The sequence below is a fragment of the Rattus norvegicus genome, chromosome 6 (assembly GCF_036323735.1).
Source record: "Rattus norvegicus strain BN/NHsdMcwi chromosome 6, GRCr8, whole genome shotgun sequence".
Taxonomy (NCBI): Eukaryota; Metazoa; Chordata; class Mammalia; order Rodentia; family Muridae; genus Rattus; species Rattus norvegicus.
The window spans coordinates 126,358,431-126,377,282 of NC_086024.1; the positions used below are offsets into that span (position 1 = coordinate 126,358,431).

The following is an 18,852-nucleotide window of genomic DNA, read 5'->3' on the forward strand; positions in this document are numbered from 1 at the left end:
ACATTCCTTGTTGCAAAAAAAAAATCTCAGTTCCACTCTGAGAAGTTGATATGCATCCATTTTCCACGATGAACAGTAGATTAAACAGTAGGGATAAACAGTCTCTTCTATCAAAACCGCTGTGGAGAGCATGAAGAAGGCCTTTGCCTACACAGCTGTAGACTATGTCTCCCATAGAATGCCTCTCTGCACTTCCTACAACCACTGCTAAGCTAAGGACAATCACGAGAAAGCTAAGCTGGAGTTCATTTCCCTGGCCCCAGGTTCGTCTTAGTCCTCGGCCTGTGGGCCTGCAACTCTTGTTTCCAACTCTGCTCAACTCAGCAGCACCTGGATGCCCAGGAACACCTGGTCCCAACTTCATTGGGGCCCATGAACTGGTTCCTGAATCTTTGTTCCTAACACCTCTGTGCAATACCCCAGGCAGTGACTGGATTTCTGAAAGTCAGGGAACCCAAGTTTCAGCCTCTCACATCTTAAAGTGGCTTTCCCTCCACCCCCGAGTGCTGCTGGGTGCTTGTGGAATGTCTAGCCCCTGACAGCAGTGTTCCTGGTTAAAGGCAGTCACAAGCACTCCTCCCATTTGGCCTCCCAGTGGTCTGTCCCACACTCCAGCAGCTGGGCATAACTTGGACCCACAGGTAGGGTATAATGCCAGTGAGGGAATGAACTTGCCAGTGACAGCAAGAACAAGCAGGCAAAGAGCAAATGCTTCATTTTTACATGTCCTTTATTAAGGCATCCACCAAAGGGTGTGGCCTAGATTAAAGGTGGTTCTTCCCTACTCAAATGATCTAGAAAATAATTGGGTCATGCTATTTCCAGTGAAAGAAAAATTCCCCGTGGGAATACCCATCTATTTGGGTTTTAATTAATTGCATATATAGTCAATGTGACAACCAAGAATAGCCATCAAAGAAACTGATCTTTCCTCTCTTCACTTTGCATCACACTCTCACTTCCCAAGACATTGGGAAGATGAAGTAGGTCCAGGTTATTCCATAACATTTTATGAACCACCTTGTTGCCTCCTGTGACTATTGCATGGGTTCTATCATGATAGAACATATAAGGCTGAGCATGGCTGCTCTACTGCGGTGCATGGAGTGTTGGTTTGGGTACATGGATAAAGAGAAAGAGGCATCAATGGAACAAAGAAGGCAATGGGCTGAGTTTTTATCTGGGTTGACATAGCTTCTCAAATAGGGAGAGCAGAGGGAGGCATGACAACATGATCATGACTAAACTAATTCAACCGAAGACATTTACATTAGAGGTATGCAACAGACTCTACTCTAAGACATGGTAATTCTACTAATTTGGAAGAAGACTTTTTCTATTGTTACTCTAAATACATTGATTAAAGCTATTACTATATTACAGGTACTCTAGGAAATTGTGTGTGTGTGTGTGTGTGTGTGTGTGTGTGTGTGTGTGTGTATGGTTTGTTCTCAATCTTACCTCAAGGTTTGATCATTTATTCGTCACTGTTAAAGATGCTTAATTTTGACTACTCAGACACAAAGGAGAAATTATTGCTTGGACTGGTGGCATGAATCTTTAATCCCAGTACATGACAGGCAGAGGCACATGGATGTTTTTGAGTTTGAAGTCAGCCTGGTCTGCATAGTGATCTCCAGGCCAGCCGCTCCAGCCAGCTACCCACTAATATTGTGTCCCAAAACAACAACAAAGAAAAGCAAAAGCTTTCACTGAAACTACCTACATTACTTGCAATGTAACTGCTTGTATTCTCTTTAGTTTTTCTTCATTCTTTTACCCCATAGTTTCCTTTTTTCTATAGCCTTTTCCTTATTTTTCTTGGTGTGCTCTTTATTCATGACAATTACATAGTGTCATTGTTGCAGGATACATGTAGTAAAAAACGAATGAATGTTTGTTCTAGCCTACCTTCTTTTTTTTTATTTAAAAATCCTTTCATTTATTTATGTATTTCTGTATTTATTTATTAGCTTTTTTATTGGATATATTTCTTCATTTACATTTCAAATGTCATTTCCTTTCTTGGTTTCCTGTCCATAAGCCTACTATCCCCTCCCCCTCCCCCATAAGGCTGTTCCCCCCCAATCCACACCCCCTTAACGACACCCCAACATTCCCCTGCATTGGTGGTCCAACCTTGGCAGGACTGAGTGATTCCCCTACCACTGGTGCCCCAACAAGGCTATTCTCTGCTACATATGCAGTTGGAGCCATGGGTCAGTCCATGTATAGTCTTTGGGTAGTGGTTTAGTCCCTGGAAACTCTGGTTGGTTGGCATTGTTATTCCTTTTTTTTCCCTCCATCTTTATTACATTGGGTATTTCTTATTTACATTTCAATTGTTATTCCCTTTCCTGGTTTCCAGGCCAACTTCCCCATAACCCCTCCGCCTCCCCTTCTATATGGGTGTTCCCCTCCCCATCCTCCTCCTCTTACCGCCCTCCCCCCAACAATCCTGTTCACTGGGGGTTCAGTCTTGGCAGGACCAAGGGCTTCCCCTTCCACTGGTGCCCTTACTAGGCTATTCATTGCTACCTATGCAGTTGGAGCCCAGGGTTAGTCCATGTATAGTCTTTGGGTAGTGGCTTAGTCCCTGGAAGCTCTGGTTGTTTGGCATTGTTATTCTTATGGGGTTGCAAGCCCCTTCAGCTCTTTCAACCCTTCCTCTAATTCCCCCAAAAGGGGGTCCCATTCACAGTTCAGTGGTTTGCTGCTAGTGTTCACCTCTGTATTTGACATGCTCTGTTTGTGTCTCTCAGTAGAGATCTATATCCCGTCCCTTTCAGCATGCAATTTTTAGCTTCATCAATCTTATCTAGTTTTGGTGGCTGTATATATATGGACCACATGTGGGGCAGATTCTGAATAGCCATTCTCTCATTCTCTGCTCTAAATTTTGCTACCAATTCTTCTGCTATGGATACTTTCATTCTCCCTTTTAAGAAGGAGTGGGACCATCAGCATTTTAGTCATCCTTCTTCATCCTTCAGCTTCCAGTGGTCTGTGGATTGTATTTTGGGTAATTCGAGCTTTTGGGCTAATATCCACTTATCGATGTATGCATACCATGGATATTTTTCTGTGACTTCACTCAGGATGATATTTTCTAGTTCCATCCTATGAATTTCATGAAGTCATTGTTTTGATAGGTGAGTAGTACTCCACTGTGTAGATGTACCACATTTTTTGAACCTATTCTGTTGAAGGGCATCTGGGTTCTTTCCCGCTTCTGGCTATTATAAATAAGGCTGCTATGAACATAGTGGAGCATGTGTCTTTGTTGTGTGTTGGAGCATCTTTTGGGTATATGCCAAGGAGTGGTATAGCTGGGTCCTCAGGTAGTAGAATGTCTAATTTTCTGAGGAACTTCCAGACTGATTTCCAGAGTTTTTGTACCCAGTTCGCAGTCTGACCAACAGTGGAGGAATGTTCCCCTTTCTCCACATCCTCACCAGCATCTGCTGTCACCTGAGTTGGTTTTGCCATGGAATAACTTGACTTCTCCATCTATCTTAATTGAGAATTTTGCTTGATATACTAGCCTGGGCTGGCATTTGTATTTTCTTAGGGTCTGTATGACATCTGTTCAGGATCTTCTGGATTTCACAGTCTCTGGTGAGAAGTCTGGTGTAATTCTGATAGGTCTGCCTTTATATGTCACTTGACCTTTTTCCCTTACCGATTTTACTATTCTTTCTTTGTTTTGTGAATTTGGTATTTTGACTATTATGTGATGGGAGTAATTTCTCTTCTGGTCCAATCTATTTGGAGTTCTGTAGGCTTCTTGTATGTTTATGGGAATCTCTTTCTTTAGGTTATGAAAGTTTTCTTCTATAATTTTGTTGAAGATATTTACTGGGCCTTTAATTTGGGAGTCTTCACTCTCTTCTATACCTATTATTCTTAGGTTTGATCTTCTCATTGTGTCCTGGATTTCCTGGATGTTTTGGGCTAGGAGCTTTTTGCATTTTACATTATCTTGGTTGTGTCAATGATTTCTATGGTATCTTTGCCACTGAGATTCTCTCTTCTATCTCTTGTAGTCTGCTGGTGATGCTTGTATCTATGACTCCCGATCTCTTCCTTAGGTTTTCTACCTCCAGGGTTTCCTCACTTTGTGCTTTCTGTATTGTTTCTATTTTCATATTTAAATCCTGAATCATTTTGTTCAATTCCTTCACCTGTTTGGTTTGTTTTCCTGTAATTCTTTCAGGGATTTTTGTGTTTCCTCTTTAAGGGCATCTGCTTGTTAACCTGTGTTGTCCTGCGTTTCTTTTAAGGAGTTACTTATGTCCTTCTTAAAGTCCTCCATCATTATCATAAAATGTGATTTTAAATCTAAATCTCACTTTTCTGGTATGGTTGAATATCTAATATTTTATTTAGTGGGAGAACTTGGCTTTGATGAGAACTTGGCCAAGTAGTCCTGGTTTCTGTTGCTTATTTTCCTGTGCTTGTCTCTCCCCATAGGGTTGTCTCTGGTGTTTACTTGACTTGCTATGTCTTACAGTGTCTTGACCCTCCTGTACTCCTGTACAACTGTTTTCCTGTTTTCTAGCCTTTTCTGGGAACAGGTGTTCTGCTCTCAGGTGTGTAGGTGCTCTAGATGACTGTCTTTCAGCTCTTGGTGCAGGCAGGAGTCAGATGGATCCTGTCCCTGACTGCTCTTAGGTCCTTGCACCCAGGGGTCTCAGTTGACACTAGGTGATTTTCTTTTGGGTGGGGAATGTGGGCATAGGGTATTCTCCTCCGACATCTCAGGAGTGTCTGCACTTCTGTGGGTCCAGCTCTTTCCCCCATGGGATTTGGATGCAGGGAGCTGTTTGACCAGTTCAGTTCAATTCCATTCTGAGCGCAGACCAGTACTGCAGGTACAGGCAACTGACTGCTCCTGTGTCCCTGTGTCCAGATGCACTATGCAGTTTCCTCTTGGACCAAGGATGATGGCAGAGGTGGACAGAAGTGGCAGTCTGACCTGTGGTCTCAGGATGGTCTGCATTTCTGGGTGTTCAGTCCTTTTCCCCCACCTTCTTTTTACATAAAGACTTTAGAGAGTATATTGAAGGAAACCATCTTCATTAGAGATACTAAAAAGCAAATATCCTTTACTAGTTCTCTTGGACCACAACTGACAAATAAGAGTATCACTCTAATAAAGCAATCTCTCTCTCTCTCTCTCTCTCTCTCTCTCTCTCTCTCTCTCTCTCTCCATTTCTTCCCCCATTCTCACCTCTTTCTCTGCCTCCTCCATACCCCCAATCTGATATCGCTTGTATTAGCATCATCATTGCATCCCTAAAGAAACTTATTCATTCCGTCTTCAGATCTCCTTGGCTCATAGCATAAATGATCCTTACTCAATAGCAGCCACAGTCTGCAGTTGGTCAAGATACCTTTCTTAAGTAGAAAAACTTGACAATGTTCTCTCTTTCACACTTCACCTGAATATTAGCAGTAACTTTTGCACCATGCACTTCTCATAGGAAGTATGAAATTTGCATTCATTGTCTACTTTAATAAGTTTCTGAAAACTGGCAGTTGAGAAAGAGACATTCAGCTTCATCTCAACACAGCCTAGACAAAACCCTACTTTGAAGTTGAGACTTGCACCTTCATACCTAGACCTAAGGAAGGAGAGACTAGAGGATGAATTAATGATTGATCATTCCTATGTATTGAAGCCTACAATCTGTAGATTCCAGGTTGAGGAATTCCAGGTTGACATACATAATCATGTCCTGAGAGATCATGGGACAGAACTTCCTGCGCTTGGGAACTGCCTAGCGCTTACTCTTGGTACCTCTTTGTTTGCTGTTATCTGCATCTTTTGTAACATTCTTGACAGAACTCTGGTACTGTTAAAGATGCCTAATTTTGACTGCATCCAGACACAGAAGGAGAAATTTCCCTGATTTCTGTGAATTGTCTATAAAATGTACTTAATTAAGAAGGTGCTCATGGGATCTTTTGATTAATAGCAGCCAGGTTAGAAGTACAGGTCACAGCCTAGGACTTGTTACTGGAATCTGAAATAGGAGACAGTGTTTTTTTTTTTTTAACTTGTGTTGGTGGTGACTCTACCTTTTATTGCTGAAAATAAATTAAATCTCAAGATGCCCACTTGGTCTCTTCAGTAAACAGAAAAATTGCAGTGTTGGAAAATCCATACATTTGCTGCCACAAGTATTGTAAATGAGTTTAGAGAAAAAGAGCTATTTTTCTGCATGTGTCACTAGATACTTAACAATAGGTTGAAAATACCTTTTAAATACATAGATAATAAATGCATAAATAAATGTTTCCATAAGAACAATACTGACTTATACATGGCAGAAAAGACGATAGAGTAAAGGCAACAAAAAAAAAGTCTCTGCACGGGGAGCTCTTGGTGTTGCTTCAAGGAAATTGGCAAGAATATTTGACATTGGGCTAAGTCAAGGAAGTAGGCACAAGGAAAAATACAGCTGAGTAATGTGTTCCTTATATCTTGATCATCTTAATAATTTCCTGGGTACAGTATGCCTTGTTTGTTTCTTGACCAAGAACTGATCCTTTCCTTTGCACGTACTTAGAATTGTATGAAAGCCACTTGGGAAACAATAAGCTTGCTTCAGTGCTTGCTGGAGTTGTAATGTGGTGTTGTCTAATTACCTTTCTTCTTTCATCTTCACTCCCTTCCTCAAGACCCTGTTGACTCACTGACAGTGGGTTTGGTCATCTCTGGGAATATGCAACAAACTTAGAGAACAGAGGACTAGTCAGTCAGGACAGCTACCTATTGATTGACTGATGGGCTTGCTTGGTTGATTTTTGAAGCAGGGTCTAAAAGAAGGTGCTAAAGTTAACCTTAAACTGAGTCACTTTGCCTCAGACTGCCAAGTAGCTGGGATTATAAGCATATGCTATTATACCCAGATATGAGTCACCATTCACATGGCAAAGGCCACAACAGAGGAATATTTCTCCTAGCATATCACACTGATAGGCAGTAGAGGTGGCGTGAAAAACAATACATTTTACTCTCTCTATGCATTCCATGTGCACTTTCATTTAAAACCACCCTTAACAATTACAAACCACTGGTTACTTCTAACATTCAATCAGACTGTAAACTTACCATTCAACAATGGTTTCATAATAAGGCCTATTAAAGCCACATCATTGGCACAGGGGCTCCTTGTCACTTTGATACCGTCCACAAAGGCATATAAGTGTGTGATACTATTCTGTATAAATTCAGTCCCAAGATTCCACTGAAGAATAGGCTCTGTGGAAGACAAATTTAGGTATGGAAGTCAAAGTAGTATTCTTGAAACTAGAACACCATTACTTTTTATAAAAGACTTTAGGAAAACTATGTAAGGGAATATTTGATTGTTCAAAGGGTATAGGCAACATAGCAGAGGCTGGAGGCTGGAGAGATGGTTCAGCAGTTAGGAACACTGGCTGCTCTTTTAGGTGACTTCCAGCAATTGATTTCCAGCACACAGAGCAGCCCAATATTGTTTGAAGCTCCAATTCCAGGAGATCCAATGCTCTCTTCTACACTCCCAGGGCACTAGTCACCACAACTGATGCAAAGATATGTATACAGGCAAAACATCCATGAACATATGACTTTTCAATTAATCCATTAAAAAATTCATAAATTTTCATCATGCAAGAAGAAAGAATTCTGTGACAAAGTCACACTGCTGAAGAAATTTAGAATGGGAAACATTGCTTTATCAATATAAGGCAAATACATGGTCATGTGGTCTCTGCTTGGAATGACAACAGCTAAAACACAGAACAGGAATATTTATAATTTAGGGACCAGTGTTTGCTTCAAAATCAAGCACTCCTGTTTGCTTCTTTTTGCAATCCTATCAAATCAGCAGTTGATAAATTAAAAAGGAGAATAAACCTAGAGTATAAGCTGATGTAGTCATCAGTGAACAAGTAGCTAAAGTCTCTAGGAAATAGGTAGACATTGGGAGTGGATTAACAGAAAACAGCAAGCCAATGTGTGACTCGTCAGCCAATCAAAGGATGCATATCAGCTCACGTGGTCAGGGGCTTTCCTATGGCAAATCAGGTTTTTCCAGGAGCTGGTGGTTGTTTTATTTTTGTTTGTTTTGTTTTGTTTTTTGTTTTGTTTTGTTTTTAATTCCTCTGTTTTGTTTTCTGCCAAGCTCTAATGCAGAAGTTTCTGCTTTTCACCACATCTGTTCTTTCCTCTCTGAGAAGCATTCCACGCAATACTAGAAGGAGTGGGGCTCTCACTGGAGATGTTTTGCAGCTGAGTGTCACTGAAACTCATGAATTATAATGTATTCTTACTCAGCAGGCTGGAGTAGGTAAGGATCCTCTTTGACAGATAACTGTTACAGTTTTAAAACTTAGAAATCCTACATGGATTTGAAAAAAGTTGAAGTTAAGCCAAGTTTAACATACATAAAAGGTATTTTTTCCTTCTCATGAAAAGGAACACTGAAAACACTTTTAATAAACTATTATATTTGAAAACTCTAGAAGATTAAAATTTCTTCCTCTTTTGAAAAAGATTAGAAACAAGAGAAATAGAAAAGTACACAAGTGGGTTCAGGGCAACTTGAAAGAATACTGCTGTGTCATTTAAAAACAATCAAAGCACTTCTAACAACAGAGACAAGTAATCAGTTACGAGTTGTTTATATTCTACAATATGGTTCTATCTCTTCAAATGGTCATACTCAACTGCAGATTCAAACACCTTAGGAAGCTCTGCTCTTCCTCCGATTGTGTAAAGGAAGACAAGCAGTTGTATTTTTGTCTTTGGGAGGTGGTGGTGTTTGACGGGTGGGGGGGGGGGGATGGTGGTATTATGCAGTCTAGCTACAGCAAGACAGGGAAAGAGCAATGCCAGCTACAAGAATTTAACACCAGGAAGTTGCACAAGACTTCTGAGGAGCTTGAGGAAAGAACTGACTTCTGGTATGTAGAGTGTTTGCAAGCCATTCACATCAGACCTAAGAAAATAAGAAAGTTTAATTTCTTTCCTCCTTCCTTACATTGAATCTGCTTGGGGTCAGATGTTGTATTTTAAGTCGTCTTACGAGGACTGGAGTGTTAGTGACCTAAGCTGTAGGTGCGCTGGTAACTGATGTGGAAAGTTGATCTGACTGACAGAGGGCAAGAGCAGCACACTGACATTTGTTGGTGTTTTCAACCTTTGAGCTGCAGGGAAACTTACTTACTTATGGTAAAGACCATTCCTGAAGGTGTCCTTTTTGTCCATCTTAGTTAGGGTCTTATTTCTGTGAAGAGACACTGTGACCATGGCAATACTTATAAAGGAAAATGGCTAATTGGGGCTGGCTTATCCTTTCAGAGGTTTGGTCAATTATCATCACGGGGTAAGAATGGTGTTGTCCAGGCACACATGGCATTGGAGCCAAGAGTTCTATGTCTTCACTGAAAGCAACAGGGAGTGTGCTTGTCACGGGATGGAGCTTGAGCATATATAAGACCTCAGACTTCCTCTAACAAGTCCATGACTATTCCAACATTGCCATTCCCTAAGAGCCAAGCATCCAAACACAGGAGTCTGTGGGGCCATTCCTATTCTAACACTGTAACCCTTCATCTCCCATGTGCACAGTTTCCACTCCTGAGGCCCTTCAGTTGTTCTGATTATAAAAACAACTCTGTTTCTGGAAAATGGAAAGAAAAACAGGAAAGCTAGAGAGTGATTAACATTTGAAGATGCTAAAATAACAGACCGATGTGAAGATCACTGTTGACCTGTGATTAAAAAGCAGTTTATGTGTAGGAGACAATTGAATGCATGACTTGGGGCTTATTGTAGTGTCTATTAGATATGAAGCAGTAAGAGGGTTTTTTATGCATTTCTTTGTGTTCCGTAGTAAAAAAAAAGACTTAGAACCATGCCCTCACCTTTTCCTTGTTCCTCCCTTCCTTTTGTTGCTTGATATCTCAAACTTTCAGCAACGAACACTGTTCTACTTGATTGCTCCATAGCAGTAGATGATTCATCCTTGGTCTTCCCATTTCCTTCACTACTGATCATCAGGTATCCCATCTGCTCTACTTATAAAATGTATTCTTTGGGCAGTTACTGCTCAACTGCTGTACTCCATGCTCTACAGCCTGAGGACTACAGACACCTCTCAGTTGTAATGATGCAACAGCCACCAGTCATGGCCTTCTTCAATACCTATCATCCTTCCCCAGGAGTCAGGTCCCTGGCTGAAAAGCACCCACAACTGGGAACTTTTCTAAACATGAATCAGAATGTACTTATGTTTAGAAAGTGATCAATGCACTCAATTCATACAATTTTGTTATAGCTCACAAAATCCCACATCTGCCTCACAATCCCTGCCACCATTTATAAACTCAGGACACACTAACCATGCCATGATTTTCTGTGCTTCAGCAAGGAGTGAAGGGGCTCTGGCCCCATCAAGCATGCAAGGTTGGTGCTGGCAGGCCTTCCCTTTCTTTCCCATTTCCTTTGCGTTGTTAAAAACCATTAGATTGCATGCCTGAAGTAGCCACCAAGACCTCTTCCCATATTGGCTACTTCCTCCTCCTGAATTCTAGGTATCACAGCTTTAAAGTCCAGAATAAAAACCCTTGAATGGTTCACCCGAGTAACATGCTTAATCAAAATATACCACTACATCACAGCCCATTCTAATACAGACCTCTCCTTTGTTCTCATCTCTGAGATTACACCTGCAAGGTCATTGACTGCTATTTCTTCCTGAATCATGAAGCAACCACTTAAGCTTCTGGTTATTATAAATGAGGTGGCTATGAACACAGTGGAGTATGTATCATTATATGTTGGAGCAACTTTTGGGTATATGCCCAGGAGTTGTATAGCTGGATCCTCAGATACTACTGTTTCCAGTTTTCTGAGGAATCTCCAGAATGATTTGCAGAGTGGTTGCACCACCTTGCAATCCCACCAACAATGGAGGAGTGTTCTTCTTTCTCCACATCCTCATCAGCATCTGTTGTCACCAAGTTTTTGATCTTAGCCATTCTTACTGGTGTGTGGTAGAAAATCAGGATTGTTTTGATTTGCATTTCCCTGATGACTAAGGATGTTGAACACTTCTTTTTTTAAATTTTTTTCTCCAACATTATTAAATTGGGTATTTCTTATTTACATTTCAATTGTTATTACCTTTCCTGGTTTACAGGCAAACATTCCCCTAACTCATCTCCCCCTCCTCCATTATATGGGTGTTCCCCTCCCCATCCTCCTCCCATTGCCACCCTACCCCCAACAATCCTGTTCTGCTTTCGGGCGTGTAGTTTTTCCTCTCTACAGGTCTTCAGCTGTTCCTGTGGGCCTGTGTCTTGAGTTCACCAGGCAGGTCACTTGCAGCAGAAAAGATAGAGCATACCATGTGTGTTTTTCTGCGATTAGTTTATCTCACTCAGGATGATATTTTTTAGTTCAATCCATTTGCCTATGAATTTCATGAAGTCATTGTTTTTGATAGCTGAGTAGTATTCCATTGTGTAGATACACCACATTTTCTGTATCCATTCCTCAGTTGAAGGGCATCTGGATTCTTTCCAGCTTCTGGCTATTATAAATAAGGCTGCTATAACCATAGTGGATCATGTGTCTTTGTTGTATGTTGGAGCATCTTTTGGGTATATGCCCAGGAGTGGTATAGCTGGGTTCTCAGATAGTGGCATGTCCAATTTTCTGAGGAACCTCCAGACAGATTTCCAGAGTGGTTGTACAAGTTTGAAATACAACAAACAATGGAGGAGTGTTCCTCTTTCTCTACAGCCTCACCAGCATCTGCTGTCACCTGAGATTTTTTTATCTTAGCCATTGTGACTGGCGTGACTTGGAATCTCAGTGTTGTTTTGATTTGCATTTCCCTATGACTAAGGATGTTGAGCATTTCTTTAGGTGGTTTTGGTCATTCAATAATCCTCAGCTGAGAATGTTTGTTTAGTTTTGTATCCCATTTTTTAATAGTGTTATTTGGCTCTCTGGAGTCTAACTTCTTGAGTTCTTTGTACATTTTGTATATTAGCCCTCTGCCAGATGTAGGATTGGGCAAGGTCTTTTCCCAATCTGTTGGTTGCCATTTTGTCCTAATGACAGTGTCTTTTGCCTTACAGAAGCTTTGCAGTTTTATGAGGTCCCATTTGTTGATTCTTGATCTTAGAGCATGAGCCATTGATGTTTGTTCAGGAAATTTTCCCCAGTTCCCATGTGTTCGAGCCTCTTCCCCACTTTTTCTTCTATTAGTTTGAGTGTATCTGGTTTGATGTGGAGGTCCTTGATCCACTTAGACTTAAGCGTTGTACATGGTGATAAGAATGCATCGATTTGCATTCTTCTACATGCTGATCTCCAGTTGAACAAGCATCATTTGTTGAAAATGCTATCTTTCTTCCATTGGATGGTTTTAGCTACTTTGTCCAAGATCAAGTTAACATAGGTGTGTGGGTTTATTTCTGGGTCTTCAATTCTGTTCCACTAATGTACCTGCCTATCTCTGTACAAATACCATATAGCTTTTATGACTATTGCTCTGTAATATTGCTTGAGGTCAGGTATGGTGATTCCCCCAGAAGTTCTTTTATGTTGGTAAAGTTTTCACTATCTGGGTTTTTGTTATTTGAAATGAATTTGCAAATTGCTCTTTCTGTCTCTATAAAGAATTGAGTAGGGCTGGTTGCTGCCGCCGCAGAGAGCCCTTGGGCAGCACCCTGCGAGCAAACTTGAGCCTCGGGACCACAGTTAAGACCAACTTGTCTGCTGCAAGAGAGCTGCCTGGTGAGATTGGGACACACAGAGGCAGAGTTCATCTAGGACCGGGCACGTCCTGTGTTTGCCGGAGGTCCCACGCCCGCGGATCCCGGCCCGCAGCAGCTCTCTGCTCCCAGACCCCGTGGGAAAGAGACCTTACCACCTGGTAAGGTGGGCACTCCCGAGGCTGCAGAGCGAAAGAGACCACCAACACTGCCCACCCCTGCCCACATCCCTGGCCCAAGAGGAAACTGTATAAGGCCTCTGGGCTCCCGAGGGGGAGGGCCCAGGAGCGGCAGGACCCCTGCCTGAGACACCGCCGGAACCTGAGGGAAACAGACCGGATAAACAGTTCTCTGCACCCAAATCCCGTGGGAGGGAGAGCTGAACCTTCAGAGAGGCAGACAAGGTGGGAAACCAGAAGAGACTGCTCTCTGTACATACATCTCGGACGCCAGAGGAAAACACCAAAGGCCATCTGGAACCCTGGTGTACTGAAGCTCCTGGAAGGGGCGGCACAGGTCTTCCTGGTTGCTGCTGCCACAGAGAGCCCTTGGGCAGCACCCCGCCTGGTGAACTCAAGACACAGGCCCACAGGAACAGCTGAAGACCTGCAGAGAGGAAAAACTACACGCCCGAAAGCAGAACACTCTGTCCCCATAACTGACTGAAAGAGAGGAAAACAGGTCTACAGCACTCCTGACACACAGGCTTATAGGACAGTCTAGCCACGGTCAGAAATAGCAGAACAAAGTAACACTAGAGATAATCTGATGGCGAGAGGCAAGCGCAGGAACCCAAGCAACAGAAACCAAGACTACATGGCATCATCGGAGCCCAATTCTCCCACCAAAGCAAACACAGAATATCCAAACACACCAGAAAAGCAAGATCTAGTTTCAAAATCATATTTGATCATGATGCTGGAGGACTTCAAGAAAGACATGAAGAACTCCCTTAGAGAACAAGTAGAAGCCTACAGAGAGGAATCGCAAAAATGCCTGAAAGAATCGCAAAAATCCCTGAAAGAATTCCAGGAAAACATAAATAAACAAGTAGAAGCCCATAGAGAGGAGACACAAAAATCCCTGAAAGAATTCCAGGAAAACATAAATAAACAAGTAGAAGCCCATAGAGAGGAGACACAAAAATTCCTGAAAGAATTCCAGGAAAACACAATCAAACAGTTGAAGGAATTAAAAATGGAAATAGAAGCAATCAAGAAAGAACACATGGAAACAACCCTGGACATAGAAAATCAAAAGAAAAGACAAGGAGCTGTAGATACAAGCATCACCAACAGAATACAAGAGATGGAAGAGAGAATCTCGGGAGCAGAAGATTCCATAGAAATCATTGACTCAACTGTCAAAGATAATGTAAAGCGGAAAATCTACTGGTCCAAAACATACAGGAAATCCAGGACTCAATGAGAAGATCAAACCTAAGGATAATAGGTATAGAAGAGAGTGAAGACTCCCAGCTCAAAGGACCAGTAAATATCTTCAACAAAATCATAGAAGAAAACTTCCCTAACCTAAAAAAAGAGATACCCATAGGCATACAAGAAGCCTACAGAACTCCAAATAGATTGGACCAGAAAAGCAACACTTCCCGTCACATAATAGTCAAAACACCAAACGCACAAAATAAAGAAAGAATATTAAAAGCCGTAAGGGAAAAAGGTCAAGAAACATATAAAGGCAGACCTATCAGAATCACACCAGACTTCTTGCCAGAAACTATGAAGGCCAGAAGATCCTGGACTGATGTCAAACAGACCCTAAGAGAACACAAATGCCAGCCCAGGTTACTGTATCCAGCAAAACTCTCAATTAACATAGATGGAGAAACCAAGATATTCCATGACAAAACCAAATTTACACAATATCTTTCTACAAATCCAGCACTACAAAGGATAATAAATGGTAAAGCCCAACATAAGGAGGCAAGCTATACCCTAGAAGAAGCAAGAAACTAATCGTCTTGGCAACAAAACAAAGAGAATGAAAGCACACAAACATAACCTCACATCCAAATATGAATATAACGGGAAGCAATAATCACTATTCCTTAATATCTCTCAACATCAATGGCCTCAACTCCCCAATAAAAAGACATAGATTAACAAACTGGATACGCAACGAGGACCCTGCATTCTGCTGCCTACAGGAAACACACCTCAGAGACAAAGACAGACATTACCTCAGAATGAAAGGCTGGAAAACAATTTTCCAAGCAAATGGTCAGAAGAAGCAAGCTGGAGTAGCCATTCTAATATCAAATAAAATCAATTTTCAACTAAAAGTCATCAAAAAAGATAAGGAAGGACACTTCATATTCATCAAAGGAAAAATCCACCAAGATGAACTCTCAATCCTAAATATCTATGCCCCAAATGCAAGGGCACCTACATATGTAAAAGAAACCTTACTAAAGCTCAAAACACACATTGCACCTCACACAATAATAGTGGGAGATTTCAACACCCCACTCTCATCAATGGACAGATCATGGAAACAGAAATTAAACAGAGATGTAGACAGACTAAGAGAAGTCATGAGCCAAATGGACCTAACGGATATTTATAGAACATTCTATCCTAAAGCAAAAGGATATACCTTCTCAGCTCCTCATGGTACTTTCTCCAAAATTGACCATATAATTGGTCCAAAAACGGGCCTCAACAGGTACAGAAAGATAGAAACAATCCCATGCGTGCTATCGGACCACCACGGCCTAAAACTGGTCTTCAATAACAATCAAGGAAGAATGCCCACATATACTTGGAAATTGAACAATGCTCTAATCAGTGATAACCTGGTCAAGGAAGAAATAAAGAAAGAAATTAAAAACTTTTTAGAATTTAATGAAAATGAAGGTACAACATACCCAAACTTATGGGACACAATGAAAGCTGTGCTAAGAGGAAAACTCATAGCGCTGAGTGCCTGCAGAAAGAAACAGGAAAGAGCATATGTCAGCAGCTTGACAGCACACCTAAAAGCTCTAGAACAAAAAGAAGCAAATATACCCAGGAGGAGTAGAAGGCAGGAAATAATCAAACTCAGAGCTGAAATCAACCAAGTAGAAACAAAAAGGACCATAAAAAGAATCAACAGAACCAAAAGTTGGTTCTTTGAGAAAATCAACAAGATAGACAAACCCTTAGCCAGACTAACGAGAGGACACAGAGAGTGTGTCCAAATTAACAAAATCAGAAATGAAAAGGGAGACATAACAACAGATTCAGAGGAAATTCAAAAAATCATCAGATCTTACTATAAAAACCTATATTCAACAAAACTTGAAAATCTTCAGGAAATGGACAATTTCCAAGACAGATACCAGGTACCGAAGTTAAATCAGGAACAGATAAACCAGTTAAACAACCCCATAACTCCTAAGGAAATAGAAGCAGTCATTAAAGGTCTCCCAACCAAAAAGAGCCCAGGTCCAGACGGGTTTAGTGCAGGATTCTATCAAACCTTCATAGAAGACCTCATACCAATATTATCCAAACTATTCCACAAAATTGAAACAGATGGATCACTACCGAATACCTTCTACGAAGCCACAATTACTCTTATACCTAAACCACACAAAGACACAACAAAGAAAGAGAACTTCAGACCAATTTCCCTTATGAATATCGACGCAAAAATACTCAACAAAATTCTGGCAAACCGAATCCAAGAGCACATCAAAACAATCATCCACCATGACCAAGTAGGCTTCATCCCAGGCATGCAGGGATCGTTTAATATACGGAAAACCATCAACGTGATCCATTATATAAACAAACTGAAAGAACAAAACCACATGATCATTTCATTAGATGCTGAGAAAGCATTTGACAAAATTCAACACCCCTTCATGATAAAAGTCCTGGAAAGAATAGGAATTCAAGGCCCATACCTAAACATAGTAAAAGCCATATACAGCAAACCAGTTGCTAACATTAAACTAAATGGAGAGAAACTTGAAGCAATCCCACTAAAATCAGGGACTAGACAAGGCTGCCCACTCTCTCCCTACTTATTCAATATAGTTCTTGAAGTTCTAGCCAGAGCAATCAGAGAACAAAAGGAGGTCAAGGGGATACAGATCGGAAAAGAAGTCAAAATATCACTATTTGCAGATGATATGATATTATATTTAAGTGATCCCAAACGTTCCACCAGAGAACTACTAAAGCTGATAGACAACTTCAGCAAAGTGGCTGGGTATAAAATTAACTCAAATAAATCAGTTGCCTTTCTCTATACAAAAGAGAAACAAGCCGAGAAAGAAATTAGGGAAACGACACGCTTCATAATAGTCCCAAATAATATAAAGTACCTCGGTGTGACTTTAACAAAGCAAGTAAAAGATCTGTACAATAAGAACTTCAAGACACTGAAGAAGGAAATTGAAGAAGACCTCAGAAGATGGAAAGATCTCCCATGCTCATGGATTGGCAGGATTAATATAGTAAAAATGGCCATTTTACCAAAAGCAATCTACAGATTCAATGCAATCCCCATCAAAATACCAATCCAATTCTTCAAAGAGTTAGACAGAACAATTTGCAAATTCATCTGGAATAACAAAAAACCCAGGATAGCTAAAGCTATCCTCAACAAGAAAAGGACTTCAGGGGGAATCACTATCCCTGAACTCAAGCAGTATTACAGAGCAATAGTGATAAAAACTGCATGGTATTGGTACAGAGACAGACAGATAGACCAATGGAATAGAACTGAAGACCCAGAAATGAACCCACACACCTATGGGCACTTGATTTTTGACAAAGGAGCCAAAACCATCAAATGGAAAAACGATAGCATTTTCAACAAATGGTGCTGGTTCAACTGGAGGGCAACAAGTAGAAGAATGCAGATCGATCCATGCTTATCACCCTGTACAAAGCTTAAGTCCAAGTGGATCAAGGACCTCCACATCAAACCAGACACACTCAAACTAATAGAAGAAAAACTAGGGAAGCATCTGGAACACATGGGCACTGGAAAAAATTTCCTGAACAAAACACCAATGGCTTATGCTCTAAGATCAAGAATCGACAAATGGGATCTCATAAAACTGCAAAGCTTCTGTAAGGCAAAGGACACTGTGGTTAGGACAAAACGGCAACCAACAGATTGGGAAAAGATCTTTACCAATCCTATAACAGATAGAGGCCTTATATCTAAAATATACAAAGAACTCAAGAAGTTAGATCGCAGGGAAACAAATAACCCTATTAAAAAATGGGGTTCAGAGCTAAACAAAGAATTCACAGCTGAGGAATGCCGAATGGCTGAGAAACACCTAAAGAAATGTTCAACATCTTTAGTCATAAGGGAAATGCAAATCAAAACAACCCTGAGATTTCACCTCACACCAGTGAGAATGGCTAAGATCAAAAACTCAGGTGACAGCAGATGCTGGCGAGGATGTGGAGAAAGAGGAACACTCCTCCATTGTTGGTGGGATTGCAGACTGGTAAAACCATTCTGGAAATCAGTCTGGAGGTTCCTCAGAAAATTGGACATTGAACTGCCTGAGGATCCAGCCATACCTCTCTTGGGCATATACCCAAAAGATGCCTCAACATATAAAAGAGACACGTGCTCCACTATGTTCATCGCAGCCTTATTTATAATAGCCAGAAACTGGATAGAACCCAGATGCCCTTCAACAGAGGAATGGATACAGAAAATGTGGTATATCTACACAATGGAATATTACTCAGCTATCAAAAACAACGAGTTTATGAAATTCGTAGGCAAATGGTTGGAACTGGAAAATATCATCCTGAGTGAGCTAACCCACTCACAGAAAGACATACATGGTATGCACTCATTGATAAGTGGCTATTAGCCCAAATGCTTGAATTACCCTAGATCCCTAGAACAAAGGAAACTCAAGACGGATGATCAAAATGTGAATGCTTCACTCCTTCTTTAAATGAGGAAAAAGAATACCCTTGGCAGGGAAGGGAGAGGCAAAGATTAAAACAGAGACTGAAGGAACACCCATTCAGAGCCTGCCCCACAGGTGGCCCATACATATACAGCCACCCAATTAGACAA

At 41.0% G+C, this 18,852-nt stretch overlaps 1 protein-coding gene across 2 annotated transcripts in view; it reads right to left on the reverse strand.

The window, feature by feature from the left end:
- The window catches only part of Catsperb (cation channel sperm associated auxiliary subunit beta), a 378,659-nt gene that overhangs the window by 210,275 nt on the left and 149,532 nt on the right, over nt 1-18,852 (reverse strand). For both annotated transcript variants that reach the window (XM_063262696.1, XM_063262695.1), the window contains exon 7: nt 7,121-7,270. In XM_063262696.1, coding sequence (XP_063118766.1) covers nt 7,121-7,270 — 150 coding nt within the window. The remainder of the gene's footprint in view (nt 1-7,120; nt 7,271-18,852) is intronic.